At 44.9% G+C, this 24,134-nt stretch overlaps 1 protein-coding gene across 1 annotated transcript; it reads left to right on the top strand.

Moving 5' to 3' along the window:
* Nucleotides 1–6,722: 6,722 nt before the first annotated feature.
* LOC117051359 (gap junction beta-3 protein-like) lies at nucleotides 6,723–23,923 on the top strand. Its single transcript, XM_033157673.1, has 2 exons — nucleotides 6,723–7,113; nucleotides 20,891–23,923. Exon 2 carries the CDS (start codon nucleotides 20,928–20,930, stop codon nucleotides 21,729–21,731), a length of 804 nt encoding a protein of 267 aa, XP_033013564.1. The 5' UTR covers nucleotides 6,723–7,113; nucleotides 20,891–20,927; the 3' UTR covers nucleotides 21,732–23,923.
* Nucleotides 23,924–24,134: the final 211 nt, after the last annotated feature.

The following is a 24,134-nucleotide window of genomic DNA, read 5'->3' on the forward strand; positions in this document are numbered from 1 at the left end:
GCTTAGGGGTGGGGAGGGAGATAAGTCAGTCTGACTTGCTGCAGGGTTCAGGCACACTAGCCAAATCTCAGCAGGAACTCATAACTGTCTGAACCATGCAACCATGTCTCTTCCTGCTCCACACCTGACATCAGGTGTCATAGTTTCAGCAAAGTAGCCTCACGGACCAAATAAATGGGGAGGCTCGGCAGGCCAACTTTGGCCCACAAGTGGATATAGGGGAAAATATTTATTTATTTTCTAAGCATTGCATTTGCACAACCCCAGTTTGAGGTTACATGGTGAAATATGCAGGGAATTTTCATAATTGTGCGTTTTATATAACTATGGTTTGGATGATACAATTCAATCAGCTGTGCCTTCCAGAGGACCATCTAGTCTGGGGCTCATCAGTGAATTTCTGTGCCCCACACACATTACTGGCTCCAAGTATATAGTCAAGCATGCAGGCAGGGGAGTAATGTGGGTTGCTATGGCTTTCTTCGGGGGTTCCCTCCACCCAGTGGACCCAGGGATAACTTGCTGGCATATATGAAAGAGATAAAATCTCAGAACAGTGTAATTAGGATGCAAGAGAACTGGGAGTTGCTTTGGGGCAAGAGAGCGTTTCACAATACACAGTGGAAAATGACTGCAGTGGGGGTGGGGAAGCTGGGGCAAATCCAAGGTTAAAGGGAAATAGATTTGTATCCTGCACTTTCCAGATGAGTAGGGAGTTTGAGGGCAGTCAGTTCACAACAAGGGTGGTCAGACTCCAAGCTTGAACAAAGCACTCAGAGGCCGCCTACATACTGTCTGCATTTTGCAGGAGGAAATCAAGTGCATACAGGGGAAATTTAGGCTTACGTAACTGGAGCAGATTAAGGAACCTTGTTGCCCTTGTGCAACAAACCCACTTTGGGAAAAGAAACAGGACAGTTTTGCAGTCAGGAAAGTGACAAGGAAATGTATGGGATGAACAAATGACTAACGGGAAGCAAAACAGGAGGAGTGCAGGATAAGTGCTCATTATCATTTAACTGCCCTGCAAACAAATCACAGTGGATGCTTGACAAAGTCAAGATATAATCTGACTTCTGTGCAAGTTCCGTGTGAGGAAATTAGGGTGGCTGCTAAATTAGCAGGTCACCTGAAGAAGGTCAGACCCTCCACCAACCCCGAGGAGCCCTGAGATCCACCAGCGAGAGTCAAGTTAACAAAATAGTCACTGGAATTGGGGAGCCAGTCCCAAAAATGGTGGATCAGAGGGAAGTGTGTTACCTACAGCACCCAAGGAGCCACACGCTGCAATTATGTGCATATATAAAGTATAAATTTGCAGCTAGGGGAGCAATCCTCTGCACAGGAAGTTGGTACTAAGTAAGCTGGTATAAGTTAAGACAGCAAAATGTTGCACCAGATCTAAACCCTCTCTCTCTCTGGTCCTGCCTCTGCCATGCCCCCATCAGGGGTGTTCCGAGGGGGTGGGGGCAGCCCGCCCCGGGTACCATTCCAAAGGGGGGTGACAAAATACTGACACCCCCCCAATCGGTGGCACCCCCAGGACATGCACCACATCCCTGGGACGCATGCCACACACCCTGGGACGAGCAGCACACGTTGCTTCACCTCTGGACCCCATAACATCCCTTTTTTGAAACTTAGACTGTCCTTGGCTCAGCCACCTTTAGCTCAGCAGGTTGAGCCAGGATGAGCAAATTATACAGTGGTACGGTGGATTACAAACACTTCAGGTTACAAACAGAAATCGTGCTGCGGCAGCGGGATGCCCCATTAGCTAAAGTGGTACCTCAGGTTAAGAACGGTTTCAGGTTAAGAACGGATTCCGGAACGAATTAAGTTTGTGACCCAAGGTACCACTGTACTGGTGTTTTTTTGGCTGAGCCAAGGTTGGGGTGCCGCCTGAGCCCTTCAAGCAGAGGACAGTCATCTGTGAAAGTGGAAAACATGGCTGGCATCTTAAAACCTGGTTGTATGCCACAAACAGAGTAGGTGACAGGACCGTGGAAATGGGGATAGTTTGGGTGGGAAAAGGATAAGCTCTCTCATTGACACCATGGCTAGACCTTTCCCCTCAGGCACTGGGTTGCCAACCAATCAGGGTGGGGTGGGGAACTGGCAGGGCTTGCATCCTATTGGCAGAAACCATCCTGATGGGCTGGCACTATGCATGACAATAAGATAAGATAAGATTTCTTTATTGTCATTGTACAAGTACAACGTTGTGCAAGTGCAACGAAATTGAATGCCATCCCATAGAAACAAGACAAAAAACACATTTTCAGCCACACATGCACATACATACACACCCAACACAACTCTCCAAGGCCATATTATCTGGTTACAGCATTTAAGATGGTTACAGCTCTGGGGTAGAAACAATTTTTTAATCTATTTGTTCTTGCTTTAATTGTTCTATATCTCTTGCCCGAAGGCAGTGGGGCAAAAATGCAGCCAATATTTGCAAATCAAGCTCCTCTTAAAACTGAGGACCAGTGGTTGATAAAAGATAGAAACAGAGCAAGCCGGTCCATTGTAGCTCAATATTATCAACAATGATTGGCAGTGCTTCTCCAGGGGTTTCAGGCAAGTGTCTCTCCCAGTCTTACCTAGTGCTGCCAGGGATTGAAACTGGGACCTTCTGCATGCCAAACATGTCCCCCACCACTAAGCCCAAGCCCAGGCCCATCCTTGAAGACTCAGAATTCATCCCAGAAAAACAATGTTGTTAAAAATCCTGCCTAGCAACACATGGGCACTAAGGGTGTGTTCAACTTTGGCTCAGTTGGAGAAGCCAATAACTGGCAGTACAGGCAGAATGAAGACACACCCTTCTTGCCTCAAAGGCGAGAGGATGAGAAGGAAGAAGAAAAGAACGTGGTCTTCAGCCCACGCTCCACTGTGGAACAAACAGGCTGGGCTGGGCCACAAAGGGAACCGGCATCCTTAATTAAACACTCTTTAATTAAGGAAATAATTCTAGCATCAACTGAAACTGGGGACTGTTAGTTGAGTTGTCCTCTTCCACCTCTCAGGGAGGCAAGGTGGTGACTCAAAAGGAGAATAAACTTTTGCCAGAGTGACTGAAACTCAGCCAAAATTGTTTTGTTTTGTTTTTAAAAATGAAAAGAGAAAGAAAGAAAGAAAGAAAACTCAGTGGCAAGTAGGGATAGGTAAGAAAGTCAATTCAGTTCACAATTAAAGGTGAGCCTACCAGATCTGTACTTTCTGAAACAAGACGTGTAATACAGTCATCCTTCCAAATTAACATTTCTCTGAAATTTGCAGTGCAGTTCTCTAGCCAAGCAGTGTGTACAAAAATGCATATACTGGGGTAAAGTGTGCATAAGAATGTATATAGTAATGAGGACCGTAGACAGAAATGCATTACCCTGGGGAATTTTGCAGTGCAAAATTTGTAGTTTAGCAAAATCAGATACCAAAAGAATGTACCTATTAGGAGAAATTCTAAAAAAAAAAATGCTGGCAAATTTTCATGAGGTCTTTAAAAAAAAATTCTCAAACTAATGTGGAGAACTGAATTTGAGGCTGGAACTTGAGGAACTAAGAGAAGGTGAAATTGTCAGATTTGCCTATCACTAGAGACAATTTAAAAAAATTAAAATGACATATTTTCAAAATTCTAATCAGAAATATGAATTTTTCAAATGCAGTTTTTGAGAATCGCTTTTAAAATAAGACTCTCACCCTTATCAAGGAAGACTTGCCTTTATGTAGGAGGAATCTTCCACTGGGGATAGAGAAGTTCTATTTAAAGGTGAACATTCCAAATTAGCAGTTTCCAACCAAAACACATCCATCCTTTGAAATTTTTGCTCTTCGTCTTCTCTGAATTTTGCAATGTAGTACTCTGGCCAAGTAATTTGTACCAAAATAGTGTATGCTAGGCTAAATGCATAAATTCATGAAGCAAAATACATTATATACGAGGAAAGTGTGCACAAAAATGTATATATTGGTCCAAACTGCTACAAATGCATGTTTATTGGGAGAAATTCACACTAAAATGCAGATGAATTTTCATGAGAATTATTTTAACTAAGATTGGAAAGATGAGATACTGACAGAACCAAAATTGGCAGATCCCTCCATTCCCACCTTCCACATATGGTGGGTGTAGATGCAGATTATAAATCTTTCTGAATTGGCTGGCTGCATATTTTGACACAGGTGGGGAGTTTTTGTTTCTTGATTTGATTCATACCCCACCTTTGGCAGCTCCCCAAGACCAGCTGGCGAAAAGTTAAGTGTAACAATAAAAACAAACAAATGGAGCTGGATGCCTTGGTACAGCAGGGAGGAGGGAGGAACCAAAGTCCATGGCAAAGGCCAACCAAAATGTCATAAAATAGTGAGTATGTTTTTGGGTTCTCTATAACTTTCCTCCAGGCAGATGTTAAACAAGATTGAACAAGGGAGGGAAATGGTTGACTGATGTTGCAACTATAAAATCTTGCCTTCCCCAACCTGGTGCCCTCCAGATGTTCTGGACTATGAAACACATCATCCTTGACCACTGGCCATGTTGGCTGAAGCTGAAGCTGATGGAGTCCAAAACATATTGAATGTACCAGGTTGGGGAAGGCTGATTTAAACACAGTTGTAAGATGGAATGTGGGAGGGGGTAGCAGATTTGAACAATTAGACTCAAGTATTGGTCTATTTCAACAATTTATATACTGTTTAACAACTTACGTCTCTAGGCTGTGTGCAGTAAGGTTTAAAAGCTACAATAAAATTAAGTTAAAGGTAACCAGAAAACCAGCTCAACTATGTACCATGCAGCAAGTTTCAAGTTGCATCTAGGACTGCCCCAAAGGTTGCTGTGACCAAGAAACATACAAACGTTAAGTTTCTGAAAATATAAAATCCAGATGTTACTGGAGACAGCTCCATTCTTAGGCAAAATTCCGTTTCCTTGGTACGTGCAAAGGAAAAGCAAAGAGAAGCTGCACAGTTTTTATATTAACAAAATTAAGAGGTTAATTTTAGGTGGTGTATTTGGAAAAACAAGGCAAACCAAATTGAGTAGCATTACCTAGTAGTTGAAAAAGGGACGCGGGTGGCGCTGTGGTCTAAACCACAGAGCCTAGGACTTGCCAATCGGAAGGTCGGCAGTTCGAATCCCCGCAACAGGGTGAGCTCCCATTGTTCAGTCCCTGCTCCTGCCCACCTAGCAGTTCGAAAGCACGTCAAGTGCAAGTAGATAAATAGGTACTGCTCCGGCGGGAAGGTAAACGGTGTTTCCGTGTGCTGCTCTGGTTGGCCAGAAGCGGCTTAGTCATGCTGCCCACATGACCCGGAAAGCTGTCTGCAGACAAACGCTGGCTCCCTCAGTCTATAAAGAGAGATGAGCATGCAACCCCAGAGTCAGTACCTTTACCTGTACCTTTTACCTAGTAGTTGAAAGGAATGTAGTCTTTAAAACAACAACCAAATAGCAGCAGCAGCAGCAACAAACCAAAGCATCACAATCTACAAGATGGTGGTAGGTAGCCATGTTGATCTGACACAGTCGAAGTAAATAATAAATAAATAGTCCAGTGGCACCTTAATTTAAAAGATGGTTGTCGGCATTTGGAGACCCCCACTTGTTAGATGTGATTGGTTCTCCAGTACCAAAGTGAGATTGGACCATCATCTTTAGCTAATTAATTGATTTCAATAATTGCTGGAAATATCAGGATATATATGCAATGCTAAAGTTCCCAGCCCCTGTTGAAACTCATTTTAAGTTCTGGAGGTATCTGTGAGGAGGTCTTTCCTCAGGGCAGTTTATGGTGCCCTTGGTGCTCCTCATGCAGGCATGCATCTGCTCAACATTTAACTAGAATTTACCATTTCGGTAGAAAATACGATTTTTAAAAAAATGCAAATTTGGATTAAATTGGGGGTCATATGGGACAGTAGTTTGATTAAGATAATGCCTTGTGGATGCTGTGGAATCCTCACATGGATGAGTAGCAAGCACCAAGTCCACCATAAACTACCATAGAAAATACACTTGGACTGTTAGGAAAATACCCAATAGTGATTTGCATAAACATTGCAAGCTTGCTTTGGAGTTCCCTTGAACTCTTCTTCAGCCTAAGGTAGGGATGGCGAACCAAATGCAGCCTTCCAAGCCTATCCAGCCACCAGGAGCCTCACCCACACCCCCTAGTGCCGGCCCTGCTTCACACCCTCCTTGAACGCAAAATGTGTCCTTGAACTGTAATAATGTCTCTTGCTTCCATGGGTGGAAGATAGAGAAGGGTGTGAGAGAGTGTGTGGAAATGAGCCTACTGTACAGAGGTAAACCACCCACATTCGCCTCTGGCCACACCCACTCATGACATGTCCCCCTCCCCCAAAGGAATTGCAGCCTTTGAGCTGAAATCTGTTCCCCACCCCTTGAGCATAGGGTTGGACTAGGACCTCCAATGCCCCTTCTGTAGCTGTGTGGTTGTTCCCTCTCCTTTATTGTCTCCTGTGCTTTGGGTCCTTGTTGGTGAGAGTTCCTAGAAAAATATTGTGTATACCCTGGTGGTGCAATCTCAATACTAAGGACGCACACACACAAAAATCGGCAGCTATGCTAATCTGTTCCCTCCCACATTCCATCATGATCTTCAAAGAGCAGCTGCCCTCGCACCTAGTCTGCAACTTGCCCTAACAGGCTTGTTTGACATACACCAGCTTTGGAGAGTGTGGCATCCCTTATCCCAAAGAAAAGGGGGGAAAGGAAAGGGGCACTGTGTGTGCTAGGCTGGCCCACATCGCCTCTGGGTCCCATATGCACTTTTGCAGCCCGAATCAGCTGCAGAAAACCGGCTGAGCCAAAGCCTCTCTCCCTGCCACCCCCTTCACAACTCAGAGAGGATTCCTTTCTTCTTGCACAACCCAAGAGGCACCACACCCTTATTGCTCACACAAAAATAAGGCAGCTCCTTACAGTGCAATGAGCCTGGCTTTTTTGGCGATTCCCTATGCAGGACGGGGAGAAAGTTTTATGGCATAAACCCTAAAGGTACGGGGTCCTGCCTCCAGGGAGACTTCCCAGCTTTCCTCCGGGCGAAGTTGGCAAGGGAGATCAAGGAAGATTCTGAGTTGGTAAGTAGAATTTAACTTCTTACTGGTGGGTTGAGGAAGTGGCACAGATTATTCTGAGTGAGTAGCATCTGAACGAGGCGTTTTCGTTGCTCTGGCTCCAATAACGTCGTGGTCGTTAGATCTGCCTAGAAGAAATCTTCCAGACGGCTTGCCCAAGAACAAATGAAACCTGGTTGGCAATTCTGATTTAAAAGGAAAGGCTTTTTTAATGTCTGTTATAAACAAAGTGCCTACTACACCCTCTTATGCTTTTGTGTAAGTGGCTCGACTCACCTTAGAGACTGTTGGGGCTGAGAACTTGAACTCTAAAGCGTGGGGGTGTTCTTTAGGACTTAAAAAAAGAAAAACATCTTTGTAGGGGTTGGAAGGCTGAGAGGTCTTTCCTGGGGGCATGATCATTTGAAAGCACCTTTGGCTTCAGTAGGAAAAAATTAGGCATGTGTTCAATCCTTCTGTTATGAGAGAGTCCGAAAGAAAGAAAAGACTTCACGATCTAAGAAGTAAATGCAATTTTCTGCACAGTTTTTGGAAGCAAGTCTCGCTGCAGTCAACAGAATTCAGTCCCATGTAAGGACCTGTCCTTTTTTTTAAGTTATTGTTAGTGTGTGCTTCATGCTAGCTGCATTTTCAGGGGAAGCGTAACCATGTGGGGCCCCGATTCAGCATATGGCCTGTAGGCAGGGCTTAATCCTTTTCTCCCTGCACCAGTCTGCAGTCAACCCACCCACCCCCAGATGACATTGGCCCCCCAAGAGGATGCTTACTTCATATTTACATTAGTTTAAATATTTTTATTAGTGTCTCTAGGATTTGCGCCCTAAGGAGTAGATTGTAGGTAGAGTCTCAGATCCGCCTTTGCTTACAAAGGAAGCCGGTGGTGAGAACCCACTTAGGTCGGGGTCCCCAAACTAGCATCTGTGGGCACCGTGGTGCCCTCGGGCACCTGCCTTAGTGCCCCACTCCTGACTGTCCCTGGTGTTATTATTACTGTTGTTGGTAGTAGAAATAACTTTAAAATGAGGGATTTGGCTTTTGGGGGATTGCCTTTCGTGAGGGCTGACTGGCTTTTTCGCCTGTATCTTATTTGTTGAAGGTTGTGTGGGTTGTTTGGGTATATCAGAGGGTTTTCCTCTGGGAAATGGGCATTTTGTAGTGCTCATGATAGCTTTCCAAATGTGCCCTCAGACCCCCAAAAAAGATTAGAGACCCCAATATAGGGGATGGGTTGAAAATAAAAAGTACTGATGGAGCCATCAAATGGCCCCAGAAGGCTAGCTAGGCCTTTGAAATAAAAGGGCCTTAATAAAGTTCTAGGAGATGGAGGGTTTGAAACAAAAGACACCTGTTAACCCTGAGGGATTCCGACATTACTGAGAGGAAGAATGGGTGAGATTATGAGGAAGTCTATTATCACCAGATGTTCAGGAAAGGTAGAATGACACAGGGCTGGGTCAGGCCTGCAGCAGAGAGAAGTGTCATGGTTGAAGCAGCACTAAGGGCAGGTGCGATAGGTGTTTGGTGACTTTTCAAAGTGTTGGCCCTAGAAAAGGGAAGGGGGACCATGTCATATAACTGGTCCATGTAGCTCAATACTCTCTACACTGGCTGGCAGCCACTCTCCAAGGTTTTAGACAGGGAGTCTCTCACAGCTTTACTTGTTATAGGCAGCGCCGGAACACATGAATATAGAAACTTATGTAGAGTCAGCTCATTGGCCCATCTAGCTCAATATTGCCTGCACTGACTGGCAGCAGCTCTTCAGGGTCTCTCTCACTCCTACCTGGAGATGCTGGGGATTGAATCTAGGACCTTTGGCATGCATAGCACATGCTCTACCATTGAGCCACAGGCCTTTCCATGTAGCTCAGGTGTCCAAGGTTTCAGGCAGGAGTCTTTCCCAGCCCTACCTACCCAGACATGTTGGCAATTGGGCCTTCTGCACACAAAGCACACTCTGTTCTGCTAAGCTGTGTCCCCTCCCTTTGTGTTTGCTCACAAGGCTTGACTAGTGAGCCCGTTCACACATGCAACTCATCCTGTGATGTGGCAGCCATCAAGTGATGAGTGCACACAGGGGAACCGGCCACAATGTACTTTCGCAGTTGGTATCAATTGCAGCCCCTGACTTTAAGCCTTAATCCCAAACTTGTTCAACATTAGCAATTTGAGAAAGGCACTCTGCGCATGCTCAAAGGCATTCTCTTAAGAACATAAGAACCTGTTGCATCGGGCCAATGTCCCATCTAGCCCAGCATCCTTCTCTCACAGTGACCAACCAGATGCCTTTGGGAAACCCAAAAGCAGGGCCCAAGCACAAGCGCATTCTTCTTTCTTATGCCTCCAGTGGGAGCGAGTTCCATAGTCTAACTATGTGCTACGTGAAGAAGCGTTTTCTGTTATCTGTCCTGAATCTTCCAACACTCAGCTTCCCTGGATGTCCATGAGTTCCAGTGTTGTGAAAGAGGAAGAAAAACTTTTGTCTATCCCCTTTTTACCATGTCATGCATAATTTTATACATTTCTACCATCACTCGCCTCTTCTTTATTATTTCACACATGCAGGGGCAATGTGCCATAATCCTTTGAGAATAAAAACTGGGATTAGATCAAAGGTCCCTCAAAGATCTCCTAATCCAATATCCTGTTCTCAAGAGGAGCTTGCTAGATATCCAGGAATTGCACCAGCAGACAAGATCTGGTATCCAAAGGTAGTCTTCTTCTACCTATGGAGGCTCCATCTATGGATCACTGCTTACAGCTTTCAAGAGACCTATCCTTTATAAAACTTCTTCCTCGTTCCTCTTCTTCTTCTTCCTCTTCTGCTTCTTCTTTTTGCAAGCCATCAGAACAAGCATTGTTCCAAATACTTCCCCTGCATTTGTGTGTGTTTGCTTTTAATCATTCTTCAGCAAATGATGAGAAAAGAAATGGCATTCTAAAATTATCAAATAAGGCCCGTGTGTCCAGGGCATAATACTTACCAGCTCTGTTCTTGCCCTAGTGGAGAGTATTTTTGCCTGGCTGGAATTTGTCCATGAGAAGTGATAATGTCTCTTGCCTGTTTGAAGCAGGGTGGTGGTGGTATTGTGCAGAGACCTCCGACATACCCTCCAATATTTTTCAGAAAAAAATATAGGGGCATCCTAAGGAAAAATGGGACATTCCGGGATCAAATCATAAACCGGGATAGCTTCTCTAAATCAGGGGCCGTCCATGGGAAAAAGGGACACAGTCTGTTCTTGTTTTGTTTTGCTTTTTGTTTGCATGGCTGGAACAAAGGCAAAAGCTGCATAACTGCCCTGCACACTTACCTTTGACCCCATGCCATACACCACTGGCATGCAGCACCTAGAAGGCTGCCCACTAGGTAATGTGGCCTTTGGATTGAAGAAGGTTCCCTACTCCTGTAATAAGCATGAAAAGGTGGGGAGGCTGTTGACAGTGTGCCTGGCAGCTGTTCATCAGTTTTGTTTTAAAGTATTTTTTAAGAAGGAATTCTAAAAGGCCCTCAGAAAGAGGCAGAAAAGTTGAAGCCTTTTTCCACAGGAGAGGAAAAGTTTGAAGAAACTAGAGGACGTGTTTTGGCACTAGTCAAAACTAATGACTGTGATCACATCCTGTGACAATGAGTTCCATAAGTTAATTAGGTGATGCATGAAAACTTCCTACAGCCAAGCAATCAGCATCATTAGGTGAAAGGGGATGGTGTAAAGGATGTTTGTCTCGTGATCCAATCATTAATTTGCCCCGGTTCTGTTGCCCATGGCTGACCTGCCTTGCTCACAGTCACCTGAAGAGATTTCAAATTTAAATTCAGCTTCTGCCTGGCTGTAGGCCCACCCCAGTCTGGCTTAGGAGCCAAGCTCTTAGCTGCAAGCAAGTAGCACATTGGACAACGTCCAGATGGCTCTCACCACTACGAAGTATGGAAGTAGGCTCGTGACTTGAGTTATCAATTTTGAAAATAAGAGCAGTTAATTTACTATATATTGTATCAAGCCCAAGAAATACAGAAAAACTGATTATTATAAGTGGTATCCAACGAAGTCCTACTTAGAATAGACCTATTGACATTAATGTTCCTTAGTCAGTTATGGCCATTAAGTTCAATGGGTTTACTCTGAGCAAAAGTAGGATTGGCTGCAACACTAAATTTGTACAGTGGTGCCCCGCTAGACGAAAATAATTCATTCTACGAGTGTTTTCGTAGAGCGAATTTTTCGTCTAGCGAAGCGGCAATGCAGCGCGGAGGTTTTCACGCCAAAAAAAAAATCGTCTTGCGAGGCAGCCCCATTGACATTTTCGTCTTGCGGGGCAGCCTTCCGCTAGCAAATGCCTTTCGTCTAGCGAGTTTTTCGTCTAGCAAGGCATTCGTCTAGCGGGGCACCACTCTATACTGTATTAATTTTTTTCCCATGCATGTTGTTTGTTTGTTTGTGTGTGTGTGTGTGTGTGTGTTTGAAAAGCCTTTGATACTGCACAAGAACAACATAGCAAGCTAAAGGTACCCAGCATGGCGCCCTCCTCATGTTGCTAGAGCTCAACTCCAATCATCTGGTGGCTGGGGATGATGTGAGTTGTAGTCTAGCAACATCTGGAAGGTACCATGTTGGCTCCCCCTGAAGTGAGCCGGGAACTGAGAAGGTCTGGGTTCAAGTCTCACCTCAGCCATGCATTCATCAGGTGTCTTTTCAGCCAGCTCCTTTCTCCCTCAGCTTCAGTTGTCCATCTGTGCTAAATTAGGTCTATCCTTAAATCCAATAGTGGGGCCCATAGCCCTCCAAAGCATGTTCTCCTTCATGGAGAGCACGTGTTGCGGTTGGGGCCTAGCAAGACACCCCTCTGTAGTTGGGCGGGACTCGGATAGATAACCAGGACAGGCGATAGGGTCTCTTGGGTCATTGGGGAGATTTGTATGTAGCAAATTTTGATAGACAGTTCAGGGATTATATATTCTTGGTGCTTGCAGCGTCAGTCCCTCTTTGCTGCGTGCACCGGATCACCCGCACTCCCCCCCCCCATTAATTAGGCTTATGCGTTGACCTTGCTATGCCTGTCATGAGGTCGTCTGCTTTGAGGCAGGAGCCTGGTAGGAATTTTTCCATCTGGCTGATTGGCTGTGGCCATTTGGTTTTCACCTACTGCATAGCAATTAGTCACAACTTGTAAGTTTGGCGGTTAGGCATTGGTTATTCAATTGGTTGGTAGAGGGGAAGTGGTTGGCTGTGCCTGCCCCTCCAATGCTGCTGCTGCGCGGGGAATTCCGTTAAAGGAATCCAGGGGCTCTCCATGCTTTTGTCCGTTCCCCTGGTCAGGGGCTAGGGCCACGCAAGAGCCCCTGGGAACATTAGGGGAGAGGCGAGGGTCCCGGGCCCCCTGACCCCATTCTCTCCCAATGTGTTTTCCCTTTGCTGACTTCCGCTAAGCGGACGGATGTCAGTCTGTCCCCAGGAGGGGACAGATGGTTGAACCAATGCCTAAGCAACCACTCACATGTTGTAATTTAATTAAAAAAAAGTTGTGGCCAAAATCAGGCCAATAACCTTAAACAAAATTCCTGTGTGCGGTGTGAGTTATTTGGGGGGGTGACCTTGGGGACCTCTACACGCAAATGTTTCTGGACTCCAAATCCCATCACCCCCACTCAATATGGTCAATAATAAAACATTAAGGGATCTGGAGTGTTCCACACCACCTGAAGCCCCAACCTCCCTTCTTTAAAGAGCAGCTGAAAGAGTCACTGGCATAATTATTGTAAGCCTGCATTATTACTCAATTGTAAACTGGGTATGTTTTTAATTTTTGTGCAGCACCTAGGTATGTGGATGATTTATAAAGCTATTGAAGTTAATATAATCAAAGATATATTGAAGAATACTCAGAAAATGATAAGTCAGTGCAAAGCATTGTGATAAATCATTTGAGGAAGAGTGAGGGTGATTTGTCTTGGCTTTGGGGACTATGGGGTTGAACAGAGTCCTGTTGGTTACCTTTATCTATTTATAAAACATTCTAATTGCAAGTTGCTCTTGAAAAACTATAACAGCCCTGTTAGCTGGGTAGACTGCTATAGTTTCAGTTCCTGTCACATGGGGAAGAGGGGGTTGAGAGGGGCATAGCTTCCCTGAGTCTTTAGAACAAGCCTCTGGAGTGGGTCTGCAATCAGGTCTCCCAGATCAAATTCCATCTGTGTATCCGCTAGGCCAGACTTGTTGCCGAGTGCTAGGGCGTCTGCCTTCATGCAGAAGGTCTACAGGTTGGGTTTGGGAATGTCCTCAAACTAAACCACGGGGAGACACTGCCCGCCAGTGCAGACAGCAATGAGCTAGATGGACCAACGGCTGACTCAGTACAAGGAAGTTTCCCCTGCTTCTAAACCTATGAAATTTAGGGCTGCCATACGTCCAGGTTTTCCCAGACATTACCGGGATTTCAAAGGCAGAATTGACATCCGGGGGAAATTTCTGAAAGGTGGCGCTTTGTTCTGGATCTTAGACAAGTCAATGGGGGGGGGGACCGCTTTTTGGAAAGCTCAACAACTTTCGAGGTATCCTGGTTTTTACTTTTTGAAATATGGCACCCCTAAGTTACTAGCCTGCTAAGAGGCAAATAGCCTGCCCTCTTTCTATCCTTTGCATGGGAGCACAGTTGCGTGGTGAAGGAGGGTGTCAACCTGCTCACTCGCCTTCATGAAATTCCTGATCACCTATGGCGGCCAGGCATAGCTGCCCTTGCCCAAACAGTGGGACATGGTTAGCCAAATAGACATGGTTTGCTGATGGGTCCCCAGTGCTCCAGCAGTTAAGAGGTTAATGCCCCCCCCTTTCAGCCCTGAAGGTTAGATTATCAGCTCACCTGCAGTGCACTCTCCCACCAGCTAACTCCTGTTTAAGTACTGCCTGGAATGCAGGAGCCAAAAGCACAGTAATGATGAACAAGCCTGTTTGCTCTGGGCAGGTTTTTGTGAGACCAGAAAACATGTCACATGCATCCTATTAAAGAAGCAGCTCTTTTTCAGCCCCCCCCCCCCCCCCGAGATTTGAGGAGCAAGGTAATGATGGAGCAGCCTGATGCAAAAGAGGAGAGAACTCAAGATGAGGGAATCCCAGCAGCTGTAGTTGCACCTGCTGAAATGCCTTCAGCTACCTTACTATTAAAGGTGGAGGCGCCGTGTCCCACCCTAGGGGGTGCTGGGAGTTACTAAGCCTGTCTGTTTGCTTAGTTGCAGCAGTGCACTTAAGATTAAGCTATAAGCAGGGTTGCCGTTGCTTTACTAGCCCTGCTCCTGTGTTGTTAACAAAAACCTGAGATAACAGAAACTGAGCGGTTGAAGTTTCCCAACACCATCTATTCGCAGGCCAGGAAAAGCTTGACCTCATCCCATGTCTGTGTGTGCTGTTAAAAGCAAAGGGGAAGGGTACTTTTAAAAGTTGGCTGCCCTCAACTATGAGGCATTCGAAATATTACTGTTTTAAGACACAAGTATTAAGCTAGGGAGAGGAATGGTAGAAACCAAGTAAATGTGAGAGTCTGCAGTATCAATGGATGGTAGGGTTGCCAACTTTTTGCACTAGCCTCTGCTCCTCTGCTGGCATCAGCAGCTGGATCGGCAGACTATGCTGGCAGATGACTGTGTTTCAAAAAGCAACAAACCCAGTGCCCTCTAATGTTTGGGGCTACTAAGTTCCTGATTATTGGCCGTGTTTTCTGGGGCTCATGCGAGTTGTAGTAAGATGAATAAATAAATCAGTGTTTTTCAACCTTTTTTGGGCAAAGGCACACTTGTTTCATGAAAAAAATCACGAGGCACACCACCATTAGAAAATGTTAAAAAATTTAACTCTGTGCCGATATTGCCTATATATAAAGTAATTCTCTTGAATTTTTCAATTTTTCCCACGGCACACCAGGCAACATCTCGCGGCACACTAGTGTGCCGCGGAACAGTGGTTGAAAAACACTGAAATAAATGTTGCAGGCATGGCATTGGGGAAGGCTGCTGTAAAAATACTCTCTGTTGATTTGTCCAGATCAAGGTGCTGTTTAAGGCTTAGAACCTTTGTTTTTCTGAACAAAATAAAAAATAAAATAAAAATCCTTCCGGTAGCACCTTAGAGACCAACTAAGTTTGTTCTTGGTATGGTATGAGCTTTCATGTGCATGCACACTTCTTCAGATACACTGAAACAGAAACACTGGTCATTTGGCAACCATACTGGGCAAATGTCAGTGCTTTTCTGGGATTCAATCTAAGCAAGGCTTAAGCCCATTAAATGGGTCAGCGAGCAAAAGAAGAAGACTTCAGTGACCTTGTTTATATCTGTTTGTTTGGGTGGAGGTTGGTTACATTATTTTGCATGCAAACATTTCAGACCCGATGAGCAATGGTTATATAGTATTTGACAATACCTTAGCTGTTAATAAACTCTTCATATTATATATTGGATGACTTCCAAAATCAAAACACTCAGGCAATGGAGGTAACCTTTAAAACTACCGTTTGCTTTTACTGGAATATATACACCAAGGATGTAAATATGTCCTGACTCTAGGGTGGCCAGATGCAACAGAGGAGAGGGGCTGCTGTGTCTTTAATAGGTGCGTAAAGACATTCAGAAGGTGTTTCTTCTCCTGCAAATTAAAAATGCCCTCCTCCACAGAACTATTAAAGGTCCAGTGGCCCTTTCCACTTTTGCATCTGATCACCTGGCACAAACAAATCTAGCAGGCGATGCGTTTGCTGGCGGTATTCCAATAGTGAAAGGTTTGACCATTCAGTTTCTGTGTCCAGTTGCTGCTAAAGGCACAGGAGCAGAGAGCCATCCTGGAATCACATAATGGAAATTAGTTAACATCCAGAGAACACTTTAACCATTATTTAGAATCACAGCATTGTAGAGTTGGAATGAACCCCGGAGGCCGTCTCATCCAACCCCCTGCAATTCAGGAATCTCGCTGTTGCCCTCTATCTGACATACCTTGGGAGAAGCCCATTGCTTACATTATTTTCTTGGTCTCCCAGATACAATTCAAGCAAAATGGCAATTTACAACTTATGGGTGCCCCATTTAAGATAATTGTGCCTGCGGTGATGTGTCATAAGAATATTCTGCTAAGCAAGCCAACTTGATTTTACAAGTTAGCAAATCAAACTCCAGCAGTTGTGTAAATACCATTACTTAATCAGATGTACAAGCGGCTTCCTTAAACACACCTTTGCAAGTCATAGCACCCCCCCCAAAAAAAGCCTGAATCACCAAATTAAATGCCACACTTAAACTTGATGCAGTAGCCACAATTATTTTTTAGCCAACACCTTTGCATGTTATCTGCTTTTAACGTGCACTTGCAATATTAACAAAAGCAAATAGAATTACAGCAAAGTTAGACATCCACGTTTTATTTCATGTGCCCATAAAAAGACCCACTTTTCAGATCCCACAGGGTGTTACTACATACAGAAATTGTGCACTAATCTAATGAAGCAGCTTTTACATATTTTACTAAAAGATCAGGGTTCTTGCTGCCTTAGTCTTCAAAAAGGTTTTCAATCAACTAAATGTGGTGTCAATAACGCCAGAGAAGACCCTTAAAATAACATAAACAAAATTCTTCCTGTCATGTTTTCTACTATTCTGATCCTGTCCTTCAGGAATAACTGCTCTGATCTTGTTCTCTAGTCTGGCTGGATCGGCAGCCCAGCCCTTGTGTTCTACATTACAGAAGACAGTCCATTCCTCCTGATGCCAGACAGTTGCCACATCCAGTTAGCACCTCTCACCTTTGCACAGGAAATCCCTGCAAGAACTAAGAAACTCAGGGTCACATATTTATTGAGAGAGCATGTGTTGGAGCCAGGCACCCTTCTCCTTGTCTTTCAAGAACAAACCACCAAGACATAACCTTCCATGTACCTGTGCATTTTACCTGTGTGGTATTTCAGATGCAAATGACAGCTCATGGAGGGAATGTTACATAACTATTAGGATCGCAGCAGATTGGGGGGTTAACCACTTCTTCCCTTGCTGCTGCCCAGGCAAAAGCCCCTCTATGAAAATTCTTGCATATGCTAATTTATCACATGAACGTAATATAAAGAGAAATGCAGTTCCATGGTGGGAAAGACTATGACAAAGGTTCGTTGCCCAGGTGAGGACTGTTAAAATCCTTTTATATTTAATCTGATCTTGTACAAACACCATACAAATAGAGAAGTGCTTCAAATAGAGGATTGCCCACTGTAAAAGCAGAGCAAACAGCCACCTTAATTGCAGGGAAAGCACCAAAATTTCCCTATTCTCAATAGAGGCATAAAATGGACTACTTTAGTTTCAAAATGTGTATTTAAATGCATACGTTGATATGGTTAAGCTTGCCTTGACTTCTTGATAGGATAGGCCTTTGGCTGTGGTAAATTTCTTGAGATTGGGGGGCAGGGAGCCTCTCGGTTGTGGAAAACATGGCAAAGGAGGATCTGATTTTGCAGCTCAGTGCGTAGGGGAAATGGCCATTCCTCAAACGAAATGTCTTTTTTTCCTTCTTATTAAAAGCATATGTTGGCAGGGCTTTCCCTACCCACATGTTTACTTTAACGAATGACTGCACGTTGTCTGCCACGACTGGCCTTGCTGTTATATAATAATAGATCTATAGAATTGCAATGCAATAACACAATGTTTTAAAATGAACAGTAGAACTGCACTTGGCAAAAAAAGCAAGTACACAATCCAAAGGACAAGTATCTAACTAGGGGTGGGGGAAGAATTTTGATTCAGTTCACATTTATTTAACCTATAATTTAATGAATAGATTTATATCCCACTCTTCCTCCCAAAGGAGCCCAGAGTAACAGGCAAACAGATACACTTTAAAAAAAAAGTTGAACCTTCCATGAATCACTTTCTAAAACAGTAAGTATTCCAAAGCACAGTCGTTCATCAAAATTCCCACTTCTCCGAATTTGCGTTGAAATTCCCCAGCTAAGTAATGTGTGTAAAAATGCATCTATTAAGGTTAAGTGTTCATTAAAATACTTGTACCGTTTATGGAAACAGCATCATATTAGGAGAAATTGCTTTGCAAAGGTGTGTACGTTTGGAGAAATTTGCGCTAAAATTCTGGTGGGTTTTCTTAAAGACCTTTTAAAAATGCAAACTGACCTGGAAATATGGAGGACTGCACTTAAGATGGGGAAAGTGAGAAACTGAGAGCAGCCGAAACTGACAGGTTCTCCCATCCCTACATTTAAACCCCCCCCCCCCATGGAATCTCAATGGAAAAAGAAGCCAGGGAACTAAGAGTTAAAAGGAAAGATATTCCACCACTCTGGTATGTTCCTTCCAGAGGGTAAAAAGCTAAGTGGGTGGGTTATGAACACCACTAGGGATGAAAGGGAAAGACTGGTTAGGCAGCTGACTAAAATCTAATTACCGGTAGGTTGTTTAAGGAAGAGCCACTGCTGTCCTGGAAAAACCTGGCCTACATGGGATGAGGGGTGCATTTCAGATGCCCTTAACAGCAACCCTAGTGCTTGCATTCTGCCACTGTACATGCGATTTTGACAATTCAGAGGGAGCAAAACAAACAAGCTGGCTCACACCAAATCAGGCTATCTCGCTCAGTAGCATCCACACTGACTGGCAGCAGCTCTCCAGGGTTTCAGAGAGAAAACTCTCCCAGTGCTACCTGCAGATGCCAGGGATTGAACCTAGGATCTTTTGCATGGGCTCTGCCTCTGAGCTACCACCCATCCTCAAGCAATTACTCCGCCTTACACTGAGTCAGACCATTGGCAATATCGCCAACACTTGACTTGACTGAATGTACCCACCGTGAGATGTCGCTGATCAAACCCAAGACCTTCTGCATATAATGCACATGCTCTGTCACTGAGCTATGGGCCTTCCCAAGCACCCGAGAAGTGCTAGGTCTGAATTTAAGTGGTCCTTATTTGGCTGTGAGATTCTAATTCATGTCTATGGTACTTCTTGGGGGCTTCATCTCGGTGGCTTGTGAATCTCAGACTGAGCACCACGTGCTAAATTCAAAACAGGGTGTGTCAAGCCCAAACCCTTGCTCCTACTCACCTATTTTCTGATTACGTCCTTGGCCTGTAAGTTAATTATTCTAAGGAAATGCCAGGAAGCTACTGAGGCTGTGAGTAAGCTAGAATTAATCAACCAAGAATTGTTGTTGCTTGTCTGCCAGCCCAGGTTAATAAATCTTGTGACACCAACACTTTCAGAAAGAGTAAATCTGTGTGTTTAATAAAGAGGCCTAGATCAATCCAGATTATGCTATTCACCTCTTCATGTTTCCATAAGAATTGCTGACAAATTTGACCCAAAACAGAAATTGGGTCAAAATCTAGCATTCCTCCATAACAGAAAAGTGTTCCAGAACTTTAGATGAAATAAAGGAAATATTATACGTTGCAAAGTTCCAAGACTATAAAACCCACAACAGTTCAGTTCAGCCCAAAACACATGTGCATGAGCGTTTGTGAAGCCTTGGAGGACTACAGAATCCATGATGCAGTGTAACCCTAGAAGTGTGGGGAATACTGTTCCATCCAATTAAAACCAGCCCCAGACACTGTCTGAGCATTACCATTCAGGTGACCTCCTCAATCCCCAGGTACATATTGCAGTAGTCTAATCTGGAGTGTTGGGCAGTTCTGCACTGTGTTTTATGGTTGAAATGTTTTACTTTAAAATAAGTTACTTTGGGCTTTGTCAGTAGGTGGTATAAAATTGAATGGCTGGGCAGATGGAAAGTCTAATAGATCTACTCCCTATGCAATTGAAGATATGGCAAGGTAAAGACAGATGGAGCAAAAAGCAGCATCTCACCAGCCGCGAGAAAATGTCTTCATTGTTTAGACCAGAAAGCAAATCCAGTCCAAAGACATCTATAAGGGACTAGGAGTATTGCCAACCTTCTCTCTGGCCCACTGATGGAAAGAGACTTCCTCAGTTAGTCTCCCCTTGTAATGAATGCCGTACCCTAGCCAGACAGCCTGCAGGTCCCAGAGCTGGCCCTACCCTTAGGCAGTATGAGGCAGATGCCTCAAGCAGCAGATACTGAGAGGCAGGGAGTAGCAGCGAGGAAGTGGAGGACAGATCTGTGTGGGCTGCATGGCCAGCCTGCCGTCTTCCCATTACCAGTGTTGAAAAAAGATCAAACTGAAAGTTGGATCAGTTTCCGTGCAAATAATGCAGGGGTGAGTAAGCTTTTTCAGCCTGAGGGCCAGTTTTCTTTCTGGGGGCCGCGTTTGGCTGGGGCCAGTGGCAAAAGCAAAAGTAGGTGCAGCAACAAATGTCAATGTTTTTTTCCCCCTTCCAGATTTGTTTATTGAGAAATATATCATGAAAAACAGATAGTCTAGCTTCTACACACACACACCTCACCATCCTCCATCCAGGAAAGCAAAAAGTATGATCATGGACACATTCCAGCCAGGATAAAACAATCAAGGATGAGAAGCAGGGCTGGTGAGGAGTATGGCCTGGGCGAGGCACAGATAGAAGGGTTTGAGGGCTCCTGGCCCTCAGGTTCCCCAACACTGGTGTAATGGAAGGAGGAGCCATCTCATCCCTCACCTCAGAGAGCCAGCTCTGGCAGGTCCCCTGAGTGCTTGAATCCTGGCACAGGCAGAGGGAGAAATAACCAGCCAGCCAGTTGCTGGTTACAAATGTATGGGGTGCCATCTTGAAGTGTTGAAATATTTTTATTTTTTTATGCACTGTTTCTTTTCTCTCTCTTTCCTCCCTTCCAGGCTCAAGTGAGCAGGACCTCCACAGACTTCCATCGCCATGGACTGGAAGACCCTACAGGGACTGCTGAGCGGGGTGAACAAATACTCCACCGCTTTCGGGCGCATCTGGCTCTCCGTTGTCTTTGTCTTCCGAGTCCTGGTTTATGTGGTGGCTGCTGAGCGAGTGTGGGGGGATGAGCAGAAGGAGTTTGATTGCAACCACCGTCAGCCCGGATGCACCAACGTTTGCTTTGACCACTACTTCCCCATCTCCCACACCCGGCTGTGGGCCCTGCAGCTTATCTTTGTCACCTGCCCTTCGCTGCTGGTTATAATGCACGTGGCCTACCGTGAGGACAGGGAGAGGAAAAACCGGTTAAAGAATGGAGAGAACTGCCCCAAACTCTACAGCGACACTGGCAAGAAACATGGTGGCCTCTGGTGGACTTATGTTCTCACCCTCTTCTTCAAGTTGGCTATCGAGATCGTATTCCTCTACCTCCTGCATAGGATATGGGAGAGCTTTGACATGCCCAAGCTAGTCAAGTGCGATCTGAAGCCTTGCCCCAATGTAGTGGACTGCTACATCGCTCGGCCAACGGAGAAGAAGATTTTCACCTACTTCATGGTTGGGGCGTCCGCCTTCTGCATCGTCCTCATCGTCTGCGAGATTGTCTACCTCATCTGCAAGCGGGTGTTCCGCTCGATACAGAAGTGCCAGAAGAAGAAGAGGTCGCTCACCTACAGTAAGGCATCCACCTGCCAGTGCCATGCGAGACTGGACCAACCGCATTATGGGAAAGGGAAGCACACACACGTGGAGGCCCTCAGAGCCTCTGCACCTAACCTGACTTTGATCTGAGGCAGCGAGAAAGGACAGATCCAAAATGGCCGACTGCCATTTGGATTATTTCATTGCAACACACAAGTGGCTTTTGAGGAACGTGGGGCAAGGAAGGGTGATTTGAAACAGAAGTCTTCCTTCTACATTGTGTGGCCACCAAAGTTTTCCACAAAGGGGAAGCGCCATCATGTTTTGTTGAGGCCTAAAGGCAAAGCCTCCTGGCCTGTTTACATGTTTTTACTAAACTGAAGAGGCATGGTCAAAGCACACACAACACAAGATGTTGACTTGTACAATCCCTGGAAGAAGTTGCAGCTCTTTAGATCCCAACATCTGCTCTTTCTCAGAAGAGATGATAATATGGGCAGTTGGCTAAGAGAGCCACATATGTGGAACATCTGTTCTGGTCTTCAGAAAACTCCTAGCAACTAATGACTTATAGCTCTGATTCTTTCCTCTGACTCATTAAAATGTTTATAGAGCGTTGCAGAATCAATGAAGGGGGGGGGGGCAACTGTTTAGTTAATGCTGTCCAAAAACAAATGATGAATGGAAAGATTGGCTTCAGCTTAACCTTATCACCAAAATTTCACCTAAAGGAAATTCAAAGTTAATTTGGAGGTTTCACTTCAGGCAGAATAGCTTAGTGATTTCAAGGAAAGCCAAGAAAAAAATTCAAGTTGGGGGAGGTGTTTGCACCATCTGTAGGTGTGTTTGCACGAACAAAGGGGCACAGCCTTAGATATCTCTGTATAGTAGCTTTATCCAATCTGCTGCATTCCAGATGTTGTTCAATTCCCAGCCCCAAACACAATGGCCAATAATCAGGGATGGTGGGAGTTGTTGTTCAAGAACATCTGAAAAGCACCAGCTTTGGGAAAGTTTGCTGTAGGGGTTAGCCAAGAACAAATGCTTTCATGGTGTACTGTTTACACCAGCCTCCTCAACCCCAGTGTCTCCAGATGCTGAGAGACTACAGCTCTCAACACCCCTGGTCATTGGCCATGTTTCCCAGGCCTAATGGAGGAGGAGGGCACATGATTGGGGGGGAACTGGTTACACACTCCTTACCAAACCTTTCCCTAAAGGAAGGATTGTGCCCAGTGAAATTCTGTGAGAATAATACAAAGACTCTGGTGCTTTCCAGAGAGGAAGCCGTCTTCCTTCCTGTACCAGACTGAGGCACCCTGCAAAGGAGGCTATATTCTGGTAGCGGTTGGACTTGCCCCTGAAATCCTGCCTAACATGACATTCCAAATTGGTTTGAGGGTTCTACTTGGACGGAAACCTCTGAGGACTTTCATCGGAAGCCAAAAAGAGTTGTAATATGCCTCACTGGTGGGGTGGACAGTTTGCTTAAGGCCTGAAGCTTCAACCAGATTAGGTTGAAAGCAAATTTCTAAATGAGATTGGAGGTTCCCCATATGCAAAAGAAACCATGTAAGGGATTCTGAGGGAGTTGATGAACTAGAGCCGTTTCTCAGGTGGGCTTCCTATCTCTTTTGTAAGAGTTCTGTACTGCTCGGCAATTATAAGGTGATCATTTGTGCACTACCCCAAAAAAAGGACGAAAGAAGGAAGTGCTTTACATAAAATTTGCACATGTTAATGTATATATATAAATGTAAAGGCACATTTGTAAATAATTGCTAAAATTCAAGTAGAAATGCAATACATCCCATAGAAGTGGGGAAGACCATGACCATGTGGCCTGTATGTACCTGCTCAGCCTGCTGTCCAAGTATTGACTGTTGAAGGGCAATTTCAAGACCCCTCCTGCTCTCCCGTCTTAGAGGTCTTTAAATTTAAACCAGACAACCCTTTAAACAGAGAGTGTCCTCTGGAAAGTAGGGCACGTGGCCACCCTTATTTGGCAACATCTCACAAGAGTGGGAGTTGTAGCACACTGGAGAGTTGTTTAGCTGAAGCAACTGTTTACGTGAACGGGGTGTGAGGCAGAACTGACCTCATTCAACAAGCTGTGCAGGTTTGACATGGCGCTCTGGAGGGGCAAGGACTTTGCAAGGGAGAAAGAGGGGGCCACCATTATAGAAAAGCACCCAACAATTAGGGGTTCTCATTTCCCACAGTAAAAAAGCTATCATGCAGCACAATCCTGAGCATGTTTACTTAGAAGGGAAGATTGCTGAGTTCAGTGGGGCAACATTAGAACTTCTGGCTTGGACTGTGAGCTGGAAAATGCCTACTTCGAGAATCTCTTGCCCACCACAGGGAATCTTCCTTTCTCTCTCAGCCTCAGGCTTATGTCTGCAAAATACCTGGCAGGTGGGACTTCAGGACCAAACAACATTACTCAGCTGATGCATATGAAGTTCTTTAATAATAAGGAAGAGTCAGGTGAACATTGGCTTCATTGTTCTGTTGCAAGAGTTATTCTGACCCATGGGGGTCCTTCAGCAT

The sequence above is a fragment of the Lacerta agilis genome, chromosome 8 (assembly GCF_009819535.1).
Source record: "Lacerta agilis isolate rLacAgi1 chromosome 8, rLacAgi1.pri, whole genome shotgun sequence".
In the NCBI taxonomy this organism is placed as follows: Eukaryota; Metazoa; Chordata; class Lepidosauria; order Squamata; family Lacertidae; genus Lacerta; species Lacerta agilis.